The 22,565-nt window shown below is 40.8% G+C and overlaps 1 protein-coding gene across 7 annotated transcripts in view; it reads left to right on the plus strand.

The window, feature by feature from the left end:
* Positions 1 to 22,565, plus strand: part of CFAP54 (cilia and flagella associated protein 54) — a 245,242-nt gene that overhangs the window by 109,522 nt on the left and 113,155 nt on the right. For all 7 annotated transcript variants that reach the window (XM_053921909.2, XM_024579348.3, XM_053921907.2 and 4 more), the window contains 7 exons: positions 2,106 to 2,336; positions 4,935 to 5,077; positions 6,547 to 6,728; positions 8,820 to 9,047; positions 11,722 to 11,945; positions 12,043 to 12,178; positions 16,281 to 16,389. In XM_053921909.2, coding sequence (XP_053777884.1) covers positions 2,106 to 2,336; positions 4,935 to 5,077; positions 6,547 to 6,728; positions 8,820 to 9,047; positions 11,722 to 11,945; positions 12,043 to 12,178; positions 16,281 to 16,389 — 1,253 coding nt within the window. The remainder of the gene's footprint in view (positions 1 to 2,105; positions 2,337 to 4,934; positions 5,078 to 6,546; positions 6,729 to 8,819; positions 9,048 to 11,721; positions 11,946 to 12,042; positions 12,179 to 16,280; positions 16,390 to 22,565) is intronic.

A 22,565-nucleotide genomic window follows, 5' to 3' on the forward strand; every position in this document is an offset into this window, starting at 1 on the left:
ATTTAATTCATTTATAAACAACTTGATCTTCTGTACAACTTGACAATTGATTCATAGATGCAGGTTTTTGTGTAGACAGTCAAATTATAAATAGATAGTAAAAGTTTTGCTTATTTCTTTTTAATGCTCAAGGCTCTTTTTTGCTTTTCTTGTCTAGCCTATAGGTTAGGACTTGAAGATTAATGTTGAATAGAGCTTGTGATTGTGGACACCCTTGATGTAACATGCACTTTAAAAAACTTTTTATTTTCAGATAATTGTACATCTACATGCAGTTATAAGAAATAGTACAGAGATCTCTCATACATCCTTCACCCAGTTCCTCCTAGGTTGACTATTTACCTACAGTACAATAGCCCAACCAGGAGATTGACAGTGATACAATCCACTGACCTTATTCAGACCGTAGACATTTTACACGCACACGTATGTGTGTGTATATTTAGTTGTATGCAATTTTATCACATTTGTAGAATTGTGAGACTGTCACCACGGTCAAGATACAGAATAGTTCTCTGATAGGCATCTTCCCCCAACCCCCATGCTACCTTTTTGTAGTGACAGCCACCTTCCTTCCTCTCCTCCCCAACCTCCGGGAACCACTAGTTTGCTTCCCATCTCTGTAATTTTGTCATTTCAAGAATGTTATATAAATGGAGTCATACAGTATGCAACTTTCAGAGATTGGCTTTTTCTTTGCACTCAGCATAATTACTTTGAGATCCCCCAAGCGGCGTGAATAATTAGGTCATTTATTACTTAGCAGTATTCTGTGGTATGGATGTGCCACAATTTGTTTAACCATTTACCCTCTCATGGACATTTGGACTGTTTCCAGTTTTGACTATTAAGAACAATGACGACATGAACATTCGTGTACAGGATTTTTTAAGGGCATATAAATCTTTATTTCTTGGGGGTAAAATGCCCAACAGTGCAACTGCTAGGTTGTATTGTAAGTTTATGATTAATTTTGTAAGGAATCCCTCACTCTTTTCTAATTTGGCCCTACCTTTTTACATTGCTACCAGCAGTGTATGAGTATTCTAGTTTTCCCTCACACTTGCCAGCATTTAATGTTACCACTGTTTTGTATTTTAGGCATTAAAATAGGTGGTGCTGATATTTTGTGCCTTTAATTTTTGCATTTCTGTAATGGCTAATGGTACTGAACATCAGGTAGAATGACACTGCCCCATGGGACAACAACATTGTCAACAGTCAAGAAAAGCTGATAAAAGTATTTTGAAGAAATGGAGTCATGCCATATAAACAACTATGTGACAATAAAAATAGTTGGGCTGCTTTGAGATTCTAATGAGAATACTTGTTTTATTATTGTTCAAGTACAGTTGTCTCATGTTGCCCTGACCGCTCCCCCATCCCCACTTCCCACCCTCAATCCTACCCTCCTTTGGCTTTGTCCATGTGTCCTTTATACATGTCCCTTGATGTCCCTTCCCCCTTTTCCCCTATTATCCCCCTCCCTCCCTCTCTGATTACTGTCAGTTTGTTCTTTATTTCAATGTCTCTGGTCATACTTTAAGCAAATATATATTATACTTAAAATATGAACTATTAGATAAATTTTGAAATATTAGTTTTTTTTCAGAGCATATTGAACGTAGATTTATGAAGTTATTTCATTTATTGTTGACTGATGTTTTATTTCATTTTACAGTCTAGCTAATGTTAGAAAAAACTTTGCTTCATTTTTTTTCTTAAGGAACCATACAGAGGAATGATTTTCTTGTTCAATATTGAAGTTAGTTGATGAATGTGAACAAGTACGTTATAATTTACTTGTCTAATCTTAGTGGTCTTTTGGTTATGAAAAATGAGAAAAGCTCTGTTTGGTCTGACGTTAGGACACAGACATTAGAGAGAATTGGAGAAAATACGTAGTAACTTTGTCCCTGGTGTGTGTTCTTGTGCCTTCTTTATTGCCCTATTTTACATTTTCACCACTAAGTAAATGATAAATAAGCCAGAAACATTTGTGGAAGGGCAGTCAAGTGACTTCTTGATCATGTACAAATTGGAATCATTCCTCTTCAAATGTCTGAAAGTTTGTGTAATTTCAAAACTTCTTTGTCCCTTGGCAGAAATAAGAGAACTGATGTTAGAAAAATAGCACACCGAATCCTGCTGGATTGCTTGAATCCTCTAATATTTAATTATGTTAAAAAGAGGAGGTTCCATCAAATATGTCTTGAGGAGATGCCCTGGAAGGCTCTGATGAACCTGTGTCTGGCAAATGCACACTTCAACCTGTTCCTAATAAAACAAGGGGAACGGACGAAGATGAAATGTGGAACTCCACAAAAAATGGTCAGGTATAGTATATTATCAATGAGTCATACATTTAAATTCTCAAGCACATGGGCTGTATTTGTATGCTCAGGGCTCCGATGTTGATCATAATTAAAGAGGTTTACAGAGTGCTTTTGTCTTTCCTGGCCATTGATACATTTCTTAATTTCTTATCTTAGAATCTTTTCCCAAACAGGTGATGGATGTAAGTGCTTATCAAGAGCTAATCTGCATATATCTTGACAATGTTTCTCCATATACCTTTCAGTGCAAGGAGAAAACATCATTCCAAGAAATATTTAATATTGATTATACAATAATTACAGATATTAGCAGGCATTAGGCAAATCTCTATTTCATTTAGAGATATTTTAAGCCTCTATAAATACAATGGTAAACCTCTATAAGCACAGGTCATATTTTCTCATACAATATAAAGTTTCTATTGTTAATTCAAATGACATTTTTGAACTTTTACTGAATGTCTTTGGCTGAACTGTGTGGGGAATAAAAATAGAAGATAAATACATGAATGGAATACTATGTAGCCATTAAAAGGTGGTGTAGAGTCATTCAGATGGTACTTGTTGAACCCCTGTAAGATACAAGGTACCGAGACAGGTGCAATGGGCATACAAAATGAGCAGGGTATGCAAGCTAGAATCTGGTAGGGTAGATCCCAAATATTCATGAATAATTGCAGATAATGGGCAAAGTTGAAATGACTCATAAAGTCTTCTTATTCCTGAGAAGAAGTCTTTACTCTGGCCGAGAGCAATAGGAAAGATTTCATGGGGAAGGGCTACTTGGCCTGGCTTTTGATAGCTAGGCAAGATTTAGAAGTATGCAGATAGAGAAATACCACTCCAGGCGGGTGGAAAATCATGACTTATAGCCCAGGTAGGAAAAATGCAGGGTGAGAACCCCAAATGGTCTACCCAGAATCTAGGGTGTTTGATAGGGAGTGGTATGAAATAATTAGCAAGTAGGTCAGTACCAGATCTTGGAGATTCTTAACTGTCTATTAAATCTGAACTTTAATTTCTATACTGTGGGACAATATTGAGAGTTTTGAGCAGGGCTATAATGAGAAATTTCTTTGGCAGCAGCATGCCAAATGGATTGAAGGAAGGAAAGACTGGTGACAGATACATAAATTAAGAGGATATTTATTTCAATAATCCAGTGATAAAGTATGCCGGTTGAAGTCGACAATAAACTTGGTCCCAGTTTCTGCTTCTTCAGAATTTTGGTTAAAATCAGACCGAACCTTCACAAAAATGTCTCTAGAGAGACCCCTTTCCTATGTAGGATTGGCCAGGTTTGCACTTAATAAAGAGTTAGAAAAAAAGGTGAAAGGGATTCAGAAGCACAAATTGCCAGTTATAAAAATAGTCGTGGGGACGTGAAGTGCAGCATAGGAAGTGCAGTCAGTAATAGGGTAATCGCTCTGTGTGGTGTCAGATGGGCACCAGACTTACCGGGGACATCACTGCGTAAGGTACATAAACGTGTGATCACTACGTTGTACACCCGAAATTAACACAACATTGTATGTCAGCTGTTGTAACTGAAAAATAAATTAAAAAAACCACAAAGCGACACAGTAAAAAAACAAACGGTAGACCTCATGAAAGTCAAACATTCGCTTTCCTAGGTGAAAAAAGCAGTTAGATTGCCTGACCTGCGGGGAAGGCTTTGACAGAGTGACCCGTTCATGAGGCCATGACAGGAAGACCCTTCAGGTCAGAGGGGCTGTCTTACCGTCCTCTGAACACCGAGAAGTCTTGTTTGAACTCCCGTGCATAGATACTCCCATTCGTGCGTGATTATTTGGCAGCACAAATTTGAGTGGTCAGGTTTGTGTCAGGGTAACCTGGTGCTAAATTCAGTTTTATTAAAGCCGTTAATATGTTTACTCAGTATGTGTACATAACATGTGTGTATGTATGGTGGAAGATTGTTTATTGCTTAGACCTTATTTATTTATTTTTATCCTCATCTGAGGATAGGCTTATTGATTTTAGAGAGAGGGGAAGGGAGGGAGAGAGAGAGAGAAACATCACTGTGAGAGAGAAACATCAATAGGCTGCCTCTCACACACACCCCTACCGGGGACCGAACCTGCAACCCAGGCATGTGCCCCAAACTGGGAATAGAACTTGCAGCCTTTCGGTTTGTAGGGAGATGCTCCAACCAACCAAACCACACCAGCCAGGGCTACACCTTATTTTAAAAAAACAAACAAGCACTGATTACAGACACACTGGTGTATATTGTGGGCATCATCACTGAGTTGTGTTTAAATCAGGTGGTTTTAAGTCGACATAAATTACTGTTTCCATGCTTTAGAGTGTGTATAGATCCTCCATCCCCATTTTCATGGGCCCTTTAGGCAAAATAGATATTGATGTTAAAAATTCCTAAAGCACAGTTACATCATATAATTTTAACATTTAATGGAACATTGTTTGGTTTGGTTAAATGCCCAAATGCATTATGATCCAAAATTCGAGAGCACTAACTCACAAATATTTAAAAAATTAAGGTAGGTTGTATTTGACAGATTTAATTCAATTTTGCTTATATTGTTTTTTAATACAATTTTTTCCCTGTTTCAGTTTCCGATCATGTGATCCTAGTGTATTCTCACTATATAATTCAGGAACAGTATTGCCAACAGGAAAATTGACTCTAGAAAACTATAAAGTGATGCTTGAGTTCCTTCATACAGCTAAACAAAGAAAGGCCAACTTACCATCAGGTAAAATAAGTCAGTATACTATCAAGTTGCCGCTAGATTTCTTTTCACTAATGCAACACACACCCACACACACTCTTGGTAGACACACAGAAGGACACACACGGTTTTCCAATGACCTAGGAATTTAGTTGAGTTGTGATATTTTATTTTGTAGGAGACTTATACTTGCTATTTTTAAAAGTTTCTATTTTTATGGTAGTATCATATATATTTGGGAATACCTATATTGTGTTCTGACCTAAAATAATTTAATTGTGTAGCAAATACAATATTCTTTAACAAACATTGGTAACCCCCAGTGGTCAAGGTAGGTGAAGACTTGCTCTCAGATGTTATAGTTTAGTGGAAGTAGGTCTCCGAACCAACTCCCCCAAACCTACTGATGCCAGCAGGCCTGACCACAGTCACGTGGTGTGTCACAGTACTGATCGGGTACTCAGGGCAGTGCACTCTTACCTTACGACCCCCGACTAGCACCTTCCGTGAATGCTTACTCCAAGATGAATGCAACAGTTCGGATGGCAGGACCAATTAGTGTTGTCATGTGGTCAGGTGACAGGTGTCTCTGAGAGGCAGAAAGGTGCAGGTGAACAGAGCTCTCCCTCTGCACTGATGAAACTCTTCCTAAGCAACCACCTACCTTGAGTACCACTCACTTCACAAATAAAAAATTGTTTCTAATATCTTTGTGCTATGTTAACCCCTCTTATGCAGACTTTTAATCATGGTACTTTGAGTGCTATGTAACTTACTGCTGATCATTGTACTTCACAGGCTGGCTAACTGTCCCAGGAAGTTGACTGGCACCTGCATGTTGTTCTATGAATGTTGAAGTATTTGAAAGTAAATTTCCTAGCAAAGAAAGAGTCCGAGTTTCATATGTAGATTGTAACATACAACTTTTTGAGTTTTTTAAGAACTAGCTCCCTACCTAAGACCTTCCATGGAGTTGGCAACAGAATTTTCTGCTATTGAGACTTCCTGTTTAATGCGGAGTTCTAAGAGAAGGCAGGAGAAGTCCCCTGTGGTTTCATATCAACAGGAGAATGAGTGGCCAGCGTTGCTCCACTGCCTACATCTGGGGAATGCTGCTCACCTTCTAGGGATGGATGGTCCTGGCAATGGCCTGTTTGGGGGGAAATTAAGAAACAGTGATCCCGTCATTATTCCCTCAAAAAAATAAGACATTCCTGCTTCTGCATAGTTCCTTTGGCCATCACTCTTGCCTGGAATGTTCTTCTTCATAGTTTTCCTGCATAGCTGAGTCATACCCACCTTTTAGCACCCAATCTAAGCGATTTCTTCTCTAGAAACTTCTGATTTACGGTGTTCATGATAATCCTGTCCCTTCTCCAAAATTATGTAGCCATTGTTATCTGAATTACTGATTTGATGCTCACCACCTACTGTGTTATCTGGAATTTCACTCTCTGTTTTCAGTAACGTTATACTTTATTTTTGTACTGTAGATGCTGAGGACTTTTTGACACTTATTAATCCCAAAATGAGTGATGAAAATGTTTCTAAGACACAAACAGTTTCTGACTCAGACCCTCAGTCAGGTCTTAGTGGTAAAGAAAAGGATCGACTGCCAAATTCGGGTCTATTGGATCATTTTACGAAAATCTTTTTATATTGCAGGAGAGCAATGGTAAGGTGGTCCTTTGTATTTGCTTATGTTGTAGACATGAATCTCAGCCCATAAATTTGGGTATGTAAGATAGAATGTATTTATTTATTTCCTCCCTGTAATTTTAGTTTTAATTTGGAGACTAAAGTTGCTGGGTTTTGTGTCAGTTGTGTGTGAGGTTTGCCTGCCAGGGTAATGAGGTCTTACACATTGTCAAGTTGTCGGGGAGAGGGGTGAGCTCCTTTAGTCACTGGTCATCCACTCCCCCGGGGAAGAGGTGGCCGTTGTCCCTGTCTGCACAGTCGTAATGGATATTCACACAGTCCGCTGCTACTTCCTTGCAACATTTGGGACATGGGCTTCTCTGGTGACACCAGGGTTTCCCTCTGGAATCTCGATCCCTCCTGGGGTACCATAGATCCCTTTCTTTCCTCTAACACAGGGGAAGATATTTCTAGACCACAAGAAAGATCTGCTGCTGCCCCCTGACCTTCTGCTTCTAAGGCCACTGGTGTTTTCTCTCAAATGGTTTTCTCTTTTCCTTCTTAAATATTATATGATAGATTATTAGACTCAGAATTGGAATCATTAGCTACAAACAAGTTAGTTTCCTTTTTCTCTTAGTAAGGAGTGGGATACTTCAGTCCTCTCGAGGTAAAAGGAAATCTACCCTTCCTAGACAAAAAACAAACATGCGTAAGTGCCTGTATTTTCTCTGGAGTGGAGATAATGGCTTTTTAAAAATGTCGAGTAAACCCATATCATCTCCAGCGGTGTCCGCGGTGTCGTGGATGTGACGAACAAATTCACATGGACTACAGAAGTTCTGTGGAGAAAAGGGGCAGCATGGCCACTCTCTTAGTGAGAGAGTGCCCCAACCCTTGCCTGGACAGGCTTTTATTGCTTTTCTGCAAGCATTACATCAAGGAAGGTCCTCATCCATTATACACAGGTTTGCTTTAGGTGATTACCTTTTACAGATAACAAAGAAAAGGACGTTACAAATGCAAGGGGAAAAAGTGGTTGAACTGGTTACACTCCATCCTTGGGAGGTTTAGCACAGACTTTAGGAAGTTACTTCAAAGATATGCAGTAAACATTTGCTGCCTTAATTCAGGGTGAGGGATTTTTAGCAAAAGCAAGCCTTAAAGCAGCCTAGATATAATGCAGGCCTGGTTCCCCATGGGAAAGCCGATCTGTAGGCGTGGGTCCTGTGTGCCACCTTGTGCCTGTTGGTTTTCTGAATCAGGGCTGAGCTACATTTACCACTGCCACGCAGACTGGTTCCCTATATATGACATTGCATTTTATTCTCCTTTCCACCACCTAGAAGGTCTGTGTCCTGCTCACCTCTCCGAACTCAGTTCCTCTTGCTTTTGTTCAGTCTGGTCTCCCCTCTGCAGTTTTGAAAGCACTAAGCTTGTTTGCTTCTCAGCCCTCAGGTTCACTCTCCATCCTTTGCACTTGCTGTTCCCTCAGCCTCAATTGCCCTCCCTCACCCATCATTCCATCACCACCTTCGCACGACTTGTTCAACTCAACATCCAATAAGTCACCTCCTCCGAGAGGACTTCTCTCCTGACCACACCATCTAAGATGATGTGTTCTCTCACCCTTGTCAGGTTCTGATGCGTTTCTGCTTTATTTTTCTTTACAACGCTTATTATTCATAAAAGTACATTTTTATTTGTCTACTAACCTAGTGTTGGTCTCCCCTAATAAACTGAGGCAGCATAAGAACAGAACTGGTTTTTCTTGCTCACTGCCCCGTTTCTGGCAGCCAGAATAATGGGAGTGTTGGGGTGAGGCCACTGATGTGCAGAACTTAGCTCATTACTTAGCAGATTCAGTCTTGGGCAGGTTAGCTCCATGGCTCCATTTTCTTATCTGTAAAGTTCCTGGCCTGCCAGTGCCTGCCTCCTTCAGCGGCGCTGCTGCAAGAAGGAACTGAGATGATGCATATAAAAGTCTTACCAGAGTGTCCAGCACATATAAGTGGCACATAACAAATGGTGGTAGCAATTTTGATTATGGACATGCAATATATACAGAGAGATGAAGTTGTGCAGGGACCTGTAACCTTTGGAACTTGGAATGTTGTGTTTGTCTCAGGTTCTTGCTCATCGTGGTGGCTTTTGGACTCTGCTTCAGAACTGCTGTCGGGCCCTTTGGAACTTCACTCAGGAGCTACAGATACTTCTCAGACATGCAGTGGATATGTCCAGAATGTTCCCTGTTAGCCAAGATGGTTTCATTTGCATCTCTGTTTTACCATTCTACTTGGGAGCAGAATTACTTATTGACATGTTAATAGAACTACAAAATACCAATTCTATTGAGGTAAGAGTGTTTGGGTAATTATTTTTATTGTATTCAATTAACAAATATTTTTGTATCATGCAGTTTGGGATAAGTAGAAATTAATATAGTTCTTGAGTTCTTAGTTGGTTTGTCTAAATCTCATTTGCTTTTCATTATTAGTTCATTATATATATAACTTGGATTGGTGTTAATTACAAATATCTTCACCTGAAAATTCAATTTCTTAAAGGGAACAGCAAGTAACATTTACTAAGCTCCAGCTTCTACATAAACTAACCTTAATGCCTTTAATCCTCATAGCAATCCTTTGACAGAGAAAGAAACAGACCCCAAGAGAGATCATAAAGCTTGTTTTTTGATCTTTATTGCACCGCTTTATCTGTCCCTGTTCTGTTACTTCAGATCTGGTAATATTTACCATTTAAAATCTTTCACACTGTGGTTTAAAGCAAGAAAATAAAATAGAAAAAATTCAAGCATGACATATCCTAAACACACTGAAAATTAGTTAACACAATAAACACAGAGCCACAGAGTAACTTCCGTATGTAAAATATATGGCAACACTAGCACAAGAGACTGGGAGGATAAATAAACTGTGATAAGTTTTTATACTTTATATAGCTATAAAGTGGTACAATATTAACTCTAAGTGAAACGTTGTAAGTTAAGGATGTATTTAATAATCTCTAAAGTAACTACTAAAAAAGAAATATAGCTGAAAAGTCAATGTAGTAAAATGGAAAACTAAATAATAGTTAACTGAAGAAGACAGGAAAAAAGGAACAGTAACAAAAAGAGTATGAGACAAATAGAAAACAAAAAACAACAAATCTAACAAAATAATATCAATAACTGTATTACATATAAATGGATTGAACATCTCAATTAAAAGGCAGAGATTATCTGACTGAATTAAAAAGAAAGACACCTGTACTTGTCCCCAAGAGAAGCACTCTGAATATAAAGAAACAGGTAGATTGAAATAAAACAGTAGAGAGAGATATTAGGTCTGTCCAGAAGGTATTCAGCCATGTAATATGCAACATAGAGACACTTATTGAAGAAGATACAAGATACAAAAACACTACATAGGACAATCACGCCTCCGTCCCCTTCAAAGCAGGCACCTTGGGACCTCACAGACTTCTAATCACCTTCAGCTGCCCTGTCATATTTTCCTGAATCTCACTGATGGTCTGAAATCTCTTTCCTTTCAAAGCTGATTTTAGTTTTGGAAAGAGCCAGGGTTTCAAATCTGGGATGTAGGGTGGCTGAGTCACCTGGGTGATTTGATGTTTTGCCAAAAAACTCTGCACAAGATGTAATGCATGAGCGGTCACATTGTCATGATGAAGCTGCCAATCACCAGTTGCCTATAGCTCTGGTGTTCTGAATAATCCAAATAGTCTCTGTGTAGGAATGTTCAAGCTTCACGCAAAATTTCATGAAGGTTCATTGCTGTACTAGCTCAGTCATTTTGAATGCAACGGCCACACAGTACACCTGCTCACTCAACAGCATCTACCGCCCCCACTGCCTAGTACAGTGAAGTCATCATTGTTCACCCATGTGCATTCCAATCTACTCTCCTTAGCTGTCAGGTTACATCGATGTTCCTCAAACCATTCTTGTTATATTAACAATGGCTGGACTTTTTCTGGACAGACTGCGTATATCATAGAAACAGTAAGCATAAAAAAGCTGTTGAGGGCCCTGGCTGGTGTGGTTCAGTGGATTGAGCGCTGGCCTGTGAACTGAAGGGTCACCAGTTCGATTCTCAGTCAGGGCGCAGGCCTGGGTTGCGGGCCAGGTCCTGGTGATGGGGGGGTGCATGAGAGGTAACCAGACATTGATGTTTCTCTCCCTCTCTTTCTGCCTCCCTTCTCCCCTCTAGAAAAAAAAAAATAAATAAAATCTCTTTTAAAAAAGCTGTTGAGACTGTATTAATATTAGATAAAGTCGTCTTCAAATCAAGAAGCTTTTGAGAGATAAAAAGGGACATTTCATTATGAAAAGAGGCTCCATTAACAGGGGAACATACTATTCACAAATGTGTACGCACCTGATAACAGGTTCAGCATAGCCTCTGGACACTCAAAACTTGACACAACACTTACACAGTAATTCTTCAACTTAGGAGAAAAGAGGGTCTTTAGAAGAGTCCTTTCTCCATAGCTTTGACCTTTGCATATGGGAATTGGACATATTATTCTACCAACTGATGAATGTAACCAATGTATTAGGGAAACTTAATTATTTGTATATAACAAAATCTGGTTTTCCTCAAATGTTTGCCTGATTGGATTAATATCCAAACGTAGACAGTGATTATGTTCAAGAAGTGTAGACCCCAGTCTGTGCTAATATAGTAATGACTAGCCATTTGTGGCTATTTAAATTTAAGCTTTCATTAAAATGAAATAATATTAAAAATCTTGTTGCACTAGTCATACTTCCATAGCGCAGCACCCACATGTGCTGAGTAGCTACTGTACTGAACAGCGCAGGCGCGGCCCGTCTCCATCATCACAGAAGTTATATTGGAGAGCATTTCATTTGCATACTAAAAATATTTTAAAGAATTTTTGTTCAGTTTTTCCATATTATATTTTTATGTATCAACTCAGTTTTCAGGAACAAATGTGCAGTAAAATCTGAAATTGCAGACTTTTTAATGTGCTACTTGCAGATTATTGAAGAAAAAGGAGAGTTCAGTGTTCCAAGTTGTTATGGAAATATTAAAAATGACAATGGTGGCTCTAGCCTTACTTTTGAGCACCCTTTGGATGATGTAAATGTGGTTGATTTGAAGTGGATCCATGACTTTGTACTAAAAGCTCTGGAACTTTTGTATCAAGTAGAAAAATGGGAAACGCTAGTATCACTTGCCATTCAGTTCAATACAATTTCACAGTAAGTACTGCCGTAAGGGCAATTAAAAATTACAGACTTCATTGAAAAATGTGCTTTAACTTGTGCGTGTTTTTTAATGTATTTTTACCCTGTCTAGTGAGAGATACACAGAGCAAGTGACACCGCTCCTGGTGTATGCACAGCGCCAGCTTCTTCTAAGAATATCCAAGTTCGAGGGCCCAGACATCACACAACAGCCTTGTGTCAGACATGAGGCTGAACATAAAGAGAAGGTAAGTTTGCCTCTGTTACTTGTGCAGTTGTGATTTCTTTTTTTTTAAATTAAATTTAATTTAACTTTTTAACATTTTTTTATTGTTGTTCAAGTACAGTTTTCTATCTTTTCCCCTCCCCCCCCACATCCCTCCCCTGTTTCCATCCCCCTTGTTATTGTCCATGTGTCCTTTATAGTTGTTCCTGCAAACCCTTCACCCTTTTCCCCTCTCCCCTCTGGTCACTGTCAGGCTGTTCTCAATTTCAGTGTCTTTGGTTATATTTTGCTTGCTTGTTTGTTTTGATGATTAGGTTCCTGTTAAAGGTGAAATCATATTGTGTTTGTCTTTTACCACCTGGCTTATTTCACTTAGCATAATACTCTCCAGTTCCATCCATGCTGTTGCAAAAGGTAGGAGCTCCTTCTTTCTTTCTGCTGCATAAAACTCCATTGTGTAAATGTACCATAGCTTTTTATCCATTAATTTACTGATGGACACCTAGGTTGCTTCTAGCACTTGGCTGTTATTAGTTGTGCTGCTATGAATATTGGGGTGCACAGGTTCTTTTGGATTGGTGTTTCAAGGTTCTTAGGATACAATCCTAGCAGTGGAAGTGATTTCTTATCAGTATGCATGTAACAAAGATTTAGGAATCAGATACATGTTGTTATTTTCATGTTGGCACTTATCACTCAAATCAACACACATTATTGAGAGCATGCTTTGGCCAGTACTTCCAGAAACAGTGAACTAAAGTAAGTGCTTGTACACGAGAAACTTATCAGGGCTGATTTATCCACCAGGAACAATGGGGAGAGTGTCTAGAGTTGTTATACTTTCAAGGACCCACTAAGTGTTTTAATTCTTCTTTTAAACAAGCAGAAAACATCAACTTTTAGGTCAAAGAAAGTATTTTTTACTATTAATATATTTGTATCAATACAAACATGAAATATAATTTTATAAATTTATTTAATGGAGGAGGAGTGGGCTCACAAAGGCAAAAGTGACTAAGACCCATGAAATCTATGGTTCAGCTTTGAGTTAAGTGAGAGAAAGCCACAAGTAAATTCTTTTATTTGTTGATTGAATAAATGAGGTATTGAGCACCTAACATCAGAGCCCCTGCACTCGGTTGTGCTGTCTGCACCCTGCCCATGGGCCCCTGGCACACACAGGGACTGACATCCGGCCCCTGCCCCACACACCTGTCTCTGTGCTTGTGTGTTGCAGCTGCTCCACGATGGCTCCATTTTCTTCTTTTCATAGAAGGTCCCTATGGCCTTTGCATGCTCTTACCTGCTGCACATTCTGTGTAAAGAGCACACAGTCTGAATTCTTGCTTTATGGAGCTTAATTTTGGAGGGATGGAGGGAGAGTCAGATAGTAAACATGTAGACACATGTAAAAAGATTTCTGACCATTGGAAGTTCTCTGATGAAAAGGAAATTGAATAGAAATAGGCTGGGGTGGAAGGTGGGAACTTTAGCAAGCACAGTCAGGAAGGCCTTTTCAAGGTGACATTTGATGAGTAGGCTCCAGCCATGCAGTGAGAAAGAGCATTCCAGCCCAAGGGAAGAAGGACAGGGGCCCTGAGATGGGACAGAAAGATGGCCCCAATGGCTGCAGTGTAGCAGACAGGGGAGAGGGTAAAAATAGGGGGCTGCTCCTCTGTCTTCTTTGTTGCTTATTCCTCTTCTCCCCAGTGTCGTAATGTGAAATGAGTCCCATGACTCTGCTCTTGGTCCTCTGTCTTCTCGGTGCACACACTCTGACTTGGTGAGTTAATTCAGTTGGCTCTGAATTCCCTCCTTATGATGACAATCAACATCAGATCCCCATTCTAGCCCTTTCTGCTGATTTCTTTGTTGACCTCTCTGAATGTCCCAGTCAGAGTTCAGTCAGAGAAGTATAATTAGGAAGATCTGTCTTCCTTTCTTCCTTCCTCCTTCTCTCCCTCCCTTATCTATCTATCTATCTATCTATCTATCTATCTATCTATCTATCTATCTATCTATTATCTATCTATCTATCTATCTAGATTTATGACAAGGATTTGGCTTACATGATCATGGGGGCCGACTAAGCAAGTCCAAAACTGTAGGATAGGAGGTCAGGACCATAAGCAGGAATGGACCCTACAGGTGTGGCCAGAAGCAGTCACTGAGGGAGGATCTGGTGAGGAGAGAACAGTTTTTGACCTGGGTGCTGGTTAGAATTTAGAGTCTGGAGACCACCAGCACTGTCAAGGATGTACCCGGTTAGGGCAGGCCCACCTATGATAATCTTCCTTGCTTCAAGGCACTTTATTAGGGACTTTAAATAGTATCTGCAAAGTCCCTTCACAGCAGCACCTAGATTACAGTTGGGTTGAATAACTGGATTGAGGTGCATGTATGCTAGAAAACGGGTGCTTTCCCCGTCCGTCCTCATAGTTTAGCCTAACCAAGTTGATTCATCAAAACACCATCACACTGCCCCACTAAGGACCCACTAAGTGTTTTAATTCTTCTTTTAAACAAGCAGAAAACATCAACTTTTAGGTCAAAGAAAGTATTTTTTGTACGATTCTCAAATTTAGCACATTTCAAATAAACCTGTTCTGCGAAGTCTACTGCATTTTAATTGATGGCATCCCCATTCTCTTAGCTGTTCGGGCTGGACAGCTTGGGCACACCCCTGACTCTTCTCTTGCTTTCACACCTCAATTTAACTTGGTTGCCAAATCCCCAACCTTCAAAATGTATTCAGAACCTGACCCCGTCTCACTACCTCCACCACCACTGCTCCCATCCAAGCCTCTATTGTACTTGCTTTAATTAATGCAATGACTTCCTAATTAGTCTTCTTGCTCCCAATTTCCTGAAACTCTGCTTCCAGCCTATAGTGTATTCTCAATGCAGCAGACAGAACAGCCATTAAAAGCCCATCAGGCTATGTCATTCCCCACTTTAAACCCCATACCTTCCCATCTGATTCAGAGTTAAAGGGAACATCCTATCAATGCCTTGATGCCCAACATAACTTATGCCCAGTGACCCCCAGTAACCTCCTACACTCCTCTGCAGGTTTCAGCTGGTCTCCTGTTTAAGACATTTCTGCCTCTGGGGCTTTGCATATGCCTTTCCCCTGCTTAGAATGCTGCTCCCCCAAATATCCACGTTGATTTTTTCCCTTGCCTCTTTCTAGTTTTTGTTAAATGTCATATTCTCTGTGAGGACTTTCTTCACTAGACTATTTAAAGTTTTGAGCTTGTTTGCTTATTTCTCTCTATAGCATTTATAACTCTTTAATATACTCTACAATGTATGTCTCTATTTTGTTTATTGTCTCCCTGCTTCCACTAGAATAAGTTCCATAAGAATAGGAGTTTTTGTTTGCTTTGTTCTGTGCTATATAGTCCTTGAGCTTGAAGCTGTGCCTGGCACATAATAGGCATTCAATAAGGATTTGTTAAATGAAGCTGGAGAGATGCAAGGACCGTGTGTACATCTCACTGTTGAAGTTCCTACAATGGACAGTCGGGAGGAGGCATCTCCATCCGCCCGGGGTTCAAGGAGGGCTGTATTAGCGCAGTTCAGGGAGTGGGAGCAGAGCATCAGAGAGAAGAGGATCTTTTAAAAGAGTGTCCTTCTGTTTAAAAATATTTAGCTTTCAGATTTTTATAATTTTAGCACTCAACTGTTAGAAAATAAATTTTTAAAATACTACAGGGGAAGTTAGTTCTGAAAAGCTTCACCAGGGAAGTTGAAATTGGTTTAATTATAAATAGGGTGGAAAAATCTGCCACTGGAAAAGCAGCCTATATTTTAAATGTTTCAACGTACATAATGGAAGATATATTTAGACTTGTAAATTTATAGAATATCAGAAAATTATATTCTAATTGATCTACATAGTTTTCCTAATGCTCTTCCAGCTGTGCTATAGAAAAGAAATGTGAAAAAATACTTAGCTGCTTTCCCTCCCCCACAGTCTCTGCTAGCTTTTATTTGTTATATCCTTTTGTATCTCTTTTTATTTTTTTTTGGACAAATGAAAAAAGGATACACATTTTACGTGAGCCAGATTTTGGCTATAAATACCCAAGTTATATTTGTTTTCATCTTTTCTTTCTAAGATAACCTGCCGGAATTTTATTGGGAAACAACTCAAGATTAATCCTCCAACCAATAAAGTGACAGAAACAGGAAACAGCCTGGATTCCCTGAGAAAGCTCGTCCTCTCAGGTTAGAACCAGTTTCAGCTGGAAGCTCTTTTAAAGTGGGATTTGTGTTGTCTTCTGCTTGCCAAACCTTCCATAATTAAAATGTTTGCAAAATGTTTTTTGTATGTTTATTTGACTGAAAATAATCCACTTGACGTTTACCATCTTGTATTGCTATGTTACTTAAGGGGAATTAAAACCCATGTTTATTGGTTTAATGTTTAAATTAAAGAAGGGCAACAAATATTTTTTAAATGGAGAAAGGAAATGGATGAGAAACATAAAGAGGAGAAAGACTGTTCTGTGCTATTTTCTCTGTTGTTATCTCACGTGGGAACTCTTCACATTGACCTTTTGCTGTTTTCTGTTTTGATTCCCATAAAAAGCTCTGTTTCCATAATCACTATAGATTGTTCTTCTGTTGGCTTCACCATGGGGAAGTGGTGTGTCTTTTAACTGGAGCACAGGAGAGGGTTTGGGGATGTCAGGACTACTTTGCTCTTAGTGGATAGGTCCTCCCAGAATACTTGGCAGCGTGGCAAGCGGGAGTGGAGCAGTGGAGTGAGATGACGTGGAAGCGAGGCTTCTCCCAGTTGTGCTTTGCCTGCATCCCTGATTCTGCTGTAGGAAAGAAATCCAGGTCTCCCCATTGGGGCGTTGGCCTTCTTTCATTTACTCATCTGCGGGTTTCACGTGTGTGTGTGTGTGTGTGTGTACGTGGGACGGTTCCTCTTCATCCTGGGGGATGTGTTCGAAGACTTGCAGGGGAGGCCTGACACTGTGAGTAGTGCTGAATCCTACGTAAGGTCTTTCTTCCTACACATACCTGACTGTGATAAAGTTTAATTTATGAATTAGGCCTAGGGAGAGATTAACAACAGGAACTGTTAATACGATAGAACAGGTATAATAACATACTGTGATGAAAGTTACGTGCATGCGGCCTCTCCGGCACTCTCTGATGACTGACCTGATAACCGAGATGCTACTCAGTAGCTGGTGCGCAGGTCGCGCGCAGCGTGGACACCCTGAGCACAGTGGGGCTCACGTCCCAGGTGGCAAGGAGGAGGGGCACATGTGAGGTTCCTTCACCGTTCTGTGGCACACAATGTAAAACCCATGAGTTGTTTATTCTGGAATTTTCCATTTAATATTTTCAGATCATGGTTGACCGTGAGTAACAGAAACCACAAAAAGTGAAACCATAAGGGGGAATCTACTGTGGTCATTGACTTCCTCATTCACAGAGCCGGCTGCATGGTTACTCAGCAGACAGTTACTGAGTGCCTGCCACGTGTTGAGTACTGCACTAGGTATTGACACACAGATGGATGAGACTAAATACAGATTTGTGTTCTAGAAGTTTACAGTCCATTGAAGGAGAACAATCAATAACGCAGCTACTATACAGTAAATCCTCACTAATGTCATCGATGGGCTTCTGGAAACTGCCTTCAAGTGAAACTACATGTAATGAAACCAATGTTACCATAGACTAATTGGTAGAGACGAGTTAAGTTCCTACAACATAGCTCTGGTCCCCAAAACATCACCAAACTTCTAAAAAAGGACCCAAAGCACTTCTAGTAGTAAATGTCTAAATAAATGTGAGCCACATATATGTCTAAGAAAGATTAATAAAAACAAGTAAAATAATGATTTTCTAACGCACTTAATTCCAGTTGAGGGTCTTAGGTAGCTGAAGCCTCTCTGAGAGCTCAGAGCTCAAGGCAGGCATTTCCCCCGGACAGGAAGTCCTTCTAACACAGGGCCCACCCTTACACACACGCTCACTCAGACCGGGACAGTTTAGATAGGCCAGCCAACCTGACCTGCACATCTCTGGGATGTGGGAGGAAAATGAAGTATTGGAGGAAACCCACACAGACATGGGGAGAACGTGCAGACTCCACACACTGGCCCCCAGCCAGAGTTGACTTCTTTTTCTCAGCAACACCATCATGAAATGATTTGAACAAAACGGCATTATTTGAGAACCTGCAGTAGTATGGAGCGATAAGGTCTGCAATATCATAACTGCTGCTGCTATAAACAATGATAGTTAAAGCTACTATTGCTTTTGAGAGACTGCATTTAATTTCGCGGGGCTAATGTAAAGGGCAAAGTGAAAGCTGAAGTTAGGAAGGTTGGCAGGAGTTAGAAAATACAAGAGTCTTAGAAGGCAGGATAAAGGGGGATTCAGATTTATCTGGAAGACTGTGGGGACCTAGGTGAAACGATGCAAGGAAGAAAAGTGAAGTGATTATATTTGTGTTCTGGAAAGACCCTTTGGCAGCAGCAGAGGACCTCAATTGAAAGGAGACCATGTGGAGACCACATGGCTACCCCTGACCTGTGTGTCAGAGATGAGGTGAAGCCCTGGACTTAGCAGTGAGACGACAGAGTGGAGAGATAGGAGAGAAAGGCTGAAGAAATCTGCAGGACTGTGCTCTGTACTTGTTAGATGACGGGAATGGGCGAGGAAGGGAGGAGTTCAAGTTGCTTTGGTTTCTGGCTTGGGTGACTAGATGAATATAATGTCTTTACTTGCAGGGAAACTGGAGGGAAGGGCAGGCCAGAGGTTGCTTTGGAATTGCTAAGTTCAAGGTGCCTGGGTGACAGCTGAGCAGAATGATCCAGTATATGGTTGGATATACTATGAGGCTTTCGGCAGAGATCTGTATTGTCATTATCAGTATATTGGTAGTGGTTGGAGTCAGGGCCTTGTGTGAGGTCACCCAGGGAGAGAGATGTGGAGTACAGATCTTAGAATGGCCTCATTTGGGAAGCTGTGTCAGTCACAATGGGCTAGGCTGTATAGCAGCACCAAACAATCCCCAAATCTAATTGCCTTAACATAAGGGAAGTCTGGTGTTTTTGCCTGTGTTCCTGTGTTCGATGAGGTTGAGTACTGGGCTGCTGCTCATCATGAGCTAATGGAGTCTCCATGTTAACACGACTTCCACAAATGTTTCCAAGGCAGGGAGCAGAACACTAATGTTACCCTTTAGGGCAGTTATGCTGAGAGGCAGGTAGTAAATGGCTAAGAGCACAGACTTTGAACCCAGACCACAAGTGCATACACTATATGTTTATGCTAATGGCTTTCCATAAATGTTTTATTTAATTATTACAACAACCCCCAGAGAGGAATTATTGTTATTCATTGGACATCAGGCCCTCCTGTGAGTGCTTTGTGAGGATAGGCCTGCCTCGGAGAGACTGCGGGTTTGGTTCCCGACCAGTGCGATGAAGGGATTATCGCAATGAAGCAAGCCGCATGAATTTGTTTTTGCTTTTCCAGTGCATATAAAAGTTGTTTACACTATACTGCAGTGTATTAAGTGTGCAATAGCATTATGTCTAAAAAATTTCCATAACTTAATTTTAAAATACTTTATTGCTAAAAATAATGCTAACCATATTCTGAACCTTTAGCAAGAAAATGATGCTGACAGATTTGCTTGATGCATGATTGCCAAAACCCTTCAATTTGTAAAAAAAATGCAATATCTGCAGGATGCAGTAAAAGGAACATGCAATAAAACAGGGTATGTCTGTATTACCTTACAACCACCTGATGTGGAAGGCTTGTTATTGTCTCCATTTTACAGGCTTGAAAAAGAATGGATTTTATAGTCTTTTTACATTTCATAATTTTATATTCATGAGTTATATATAAATCATATGGTGGCTCTTCATGCTGCCACTTGAAAGTGACACATACCACTGGTGCTGATACTTCATTGGGTAAAGTCACGTGGCTGCATCTGACTTCAAAAGGGGTAGGAAAGCGTGGTCCTACTCGGTAGCCTGAGGATGAAGAGACACAGAATAGGTGAAGAGCCCTAATGCCGGTCACAGGAGCAAACAGAGGGAGAAAAATGTCTGAAAGAGGCTGGGAGGTGGCCTAAGAGGCAGGAGGTGCAATGAGTGAGAGCGGTATAAACAAGGCCCGGGCAAGACAGACCGTGCACGATGCTGCAGTCGGCAGTCAGGTCACACAATGTGAGGACAGACTGTCTATGGCATGTGGGTGGTCATTGTCACCTGTCTTTGTGCTATGACCTCTCATCTTAGGGCCTTGCTCTAGCAGCGTCCCCTTCCTGAAATGCTCTTCCCCATCCAGAAGTCTGTCTGATAAACCCCTCACCTACTTTAAGACTCTGTGCATGCCACGCCTTTTCAAGGAGACCCGCGCTGGCCATTGTATTTAAAACTGCACCCTGCTTGCTTCCTCCCAGTTCCTGGACTCTGCCAGACATTTCCTTTTTTTCTCTGAAGCACATAGACCGCCTATCACATACTGTGTAATTCAGTGTTTTATTGTATTTATTAATTACTAGTCTGTCTCCCTGATACAACGTAAGCTCTGTGAGGGCAAGGATCATTGTTTTGTGTGTTTATATGATCCAGATACCTTTGTGGGTGTCTGATACATAGCAGACACTCAATATCTATTTGTTGAACGAATGGCTCTGTGACTCTGTGGCATAACAAGAGTGACTTCAAAGAAGTGGTGGGAGCAGAGTGGCGGTATTTTGAGTGGTAGGTACAGTCCTGATGAGCTGTACCTGCACAGAGCCTTTCATTTCAGCAAGCTGAGCAGTGACGAGAAAGACAGGGGTGGTGGCAGCTAGAAGGAAATGTGGGGCTTAGGAGGGCTTCGTTTTGTTTGTCTGTCTGTTTTTAATAGCAGAGAAGGAACATGTTTCTGTATTAAACAGAAAGAGCCAGTGGAGAGAGAGGGAGCTTAGACACAGGAAAAATATTTCATAGGGCAAGGAGCTCGAGGAGAAACAGGCAGAGAATGGGATGCAAGGGAATTGGCTTGGACAGGAGGATGGAACACCCAGGGCAGAAGGGGAGAAGGGAATAGGCTCAGATGTCGGTAAGTGTGTAGATGGGAAGGGTAGAAGTCGAAGGCATTCTCACTGGGTACTGAAGATTTTCTTAACGAAGCAGGGGGTTGGAAGCATAGCCAAGGTTGATAGGGTAGGAGATTCCAGAATGTGAAAGAGTGGGCTGTCCACTGAGGGAAGCAGGAGAAGGGAAGATAGAAGGGATGCAGAGCAGTGTAGAGTGAAGCTGGTGACCATGACGTTGCAGGCTTTACTGTTCATGATAAATCAGATCTCCCCACATTCAGCGGGAGCACCCATGTGGTCCATCACATGTGCCTAGTTCCAGTCAGAGTGTGATGCTTCTTCCTGAGTATGTTCTGCTTCTCTTGATCTTGATCTGTAACTCAGAATGTGATTTATATTATCTATCCCCTCCATCCTAAAAAGGGCTGACAACAAATGTGAGAAAATGTGCCAAAGATGCTTGTTATCAAAATAATGACTACTATCTAACAGATAGGGAAAACAGACCTAGTATAAACTTCTAGGCCCATGTGACCAGTAGGCGTCTACCGATGATGGGGGCATTACGTCCGATCAGCACTTTTCTTGCCTATTGTTCAAGGTACACTTGGAAAGCCCAGACGGTGGGTGGGGGGACAGAAAGGAAGGCAGGTGGAATCAGGCTCCGGTGATCCTGTGGGCTGATTCTCAATGGGGGTGCAAGTATAAGCCAGTTTGAGCAATGACTAGAGCAGAAATATTTGAATGGATAAAAATCTAAAAAGCATTACAAGGGCAATAATAATTAACTGGACCAGGCACTATATTTAGCACTTCGCAACCATTAGCTTCTTTAGTTTCTACAATCTTAGGAGTAGGTATTTTTATGTCTGCGTTACAGATGAGAAAATGAAGTGCTCCTAGGAAGTAATGCAATTGTGATTCGAACCCTAGTCTGTCTGTGCAGCCTCGAAATGCTCCACCCAGCCAAGCCTGACCGTCATCTCTGCCCTTTTGGGTTATATTCTCCCCTACCTAACCTTAGAGCACTCAGGAAAAAAAATGTGCTAGATATCACCATTTATGGGAATAAAGACACTTTATTCTGACTAACTGTGACAGCATGGTCATTTTTAGATGAGCCTGCATACTAACTAAGTTCACCTTGAGTCGTGGAAATCACAGCACCCTGCTTAGAGCCCTTTATGAGACTCCAGGGCCCCTGTGATGAGGAGCAGCAGTCTGGCCCACACTTTTGGGCTTGCTTGGCAAATTTTTAGGGTGCTGGATTTTTTCAGTGTCTGAACTCAGATCATTAACATTTTTATAAACACGGTGGGTCGAATGTACG

The sequence above is a fragment of the Desmodus rotundus genome, chromosome 3 (assembly GCF_022682495.2).
Source record: "Desmodus rotundus isolate HL8 chromosome 3, HLdesRot8A.1, whole genome shotgun sequence".
Lineage (NCBI taxonomy): Eukaryota > Metazoa > Chordata > Mammalia > Chiroptera > Phyllostomidae > Desmodus > Desmodus rotundus.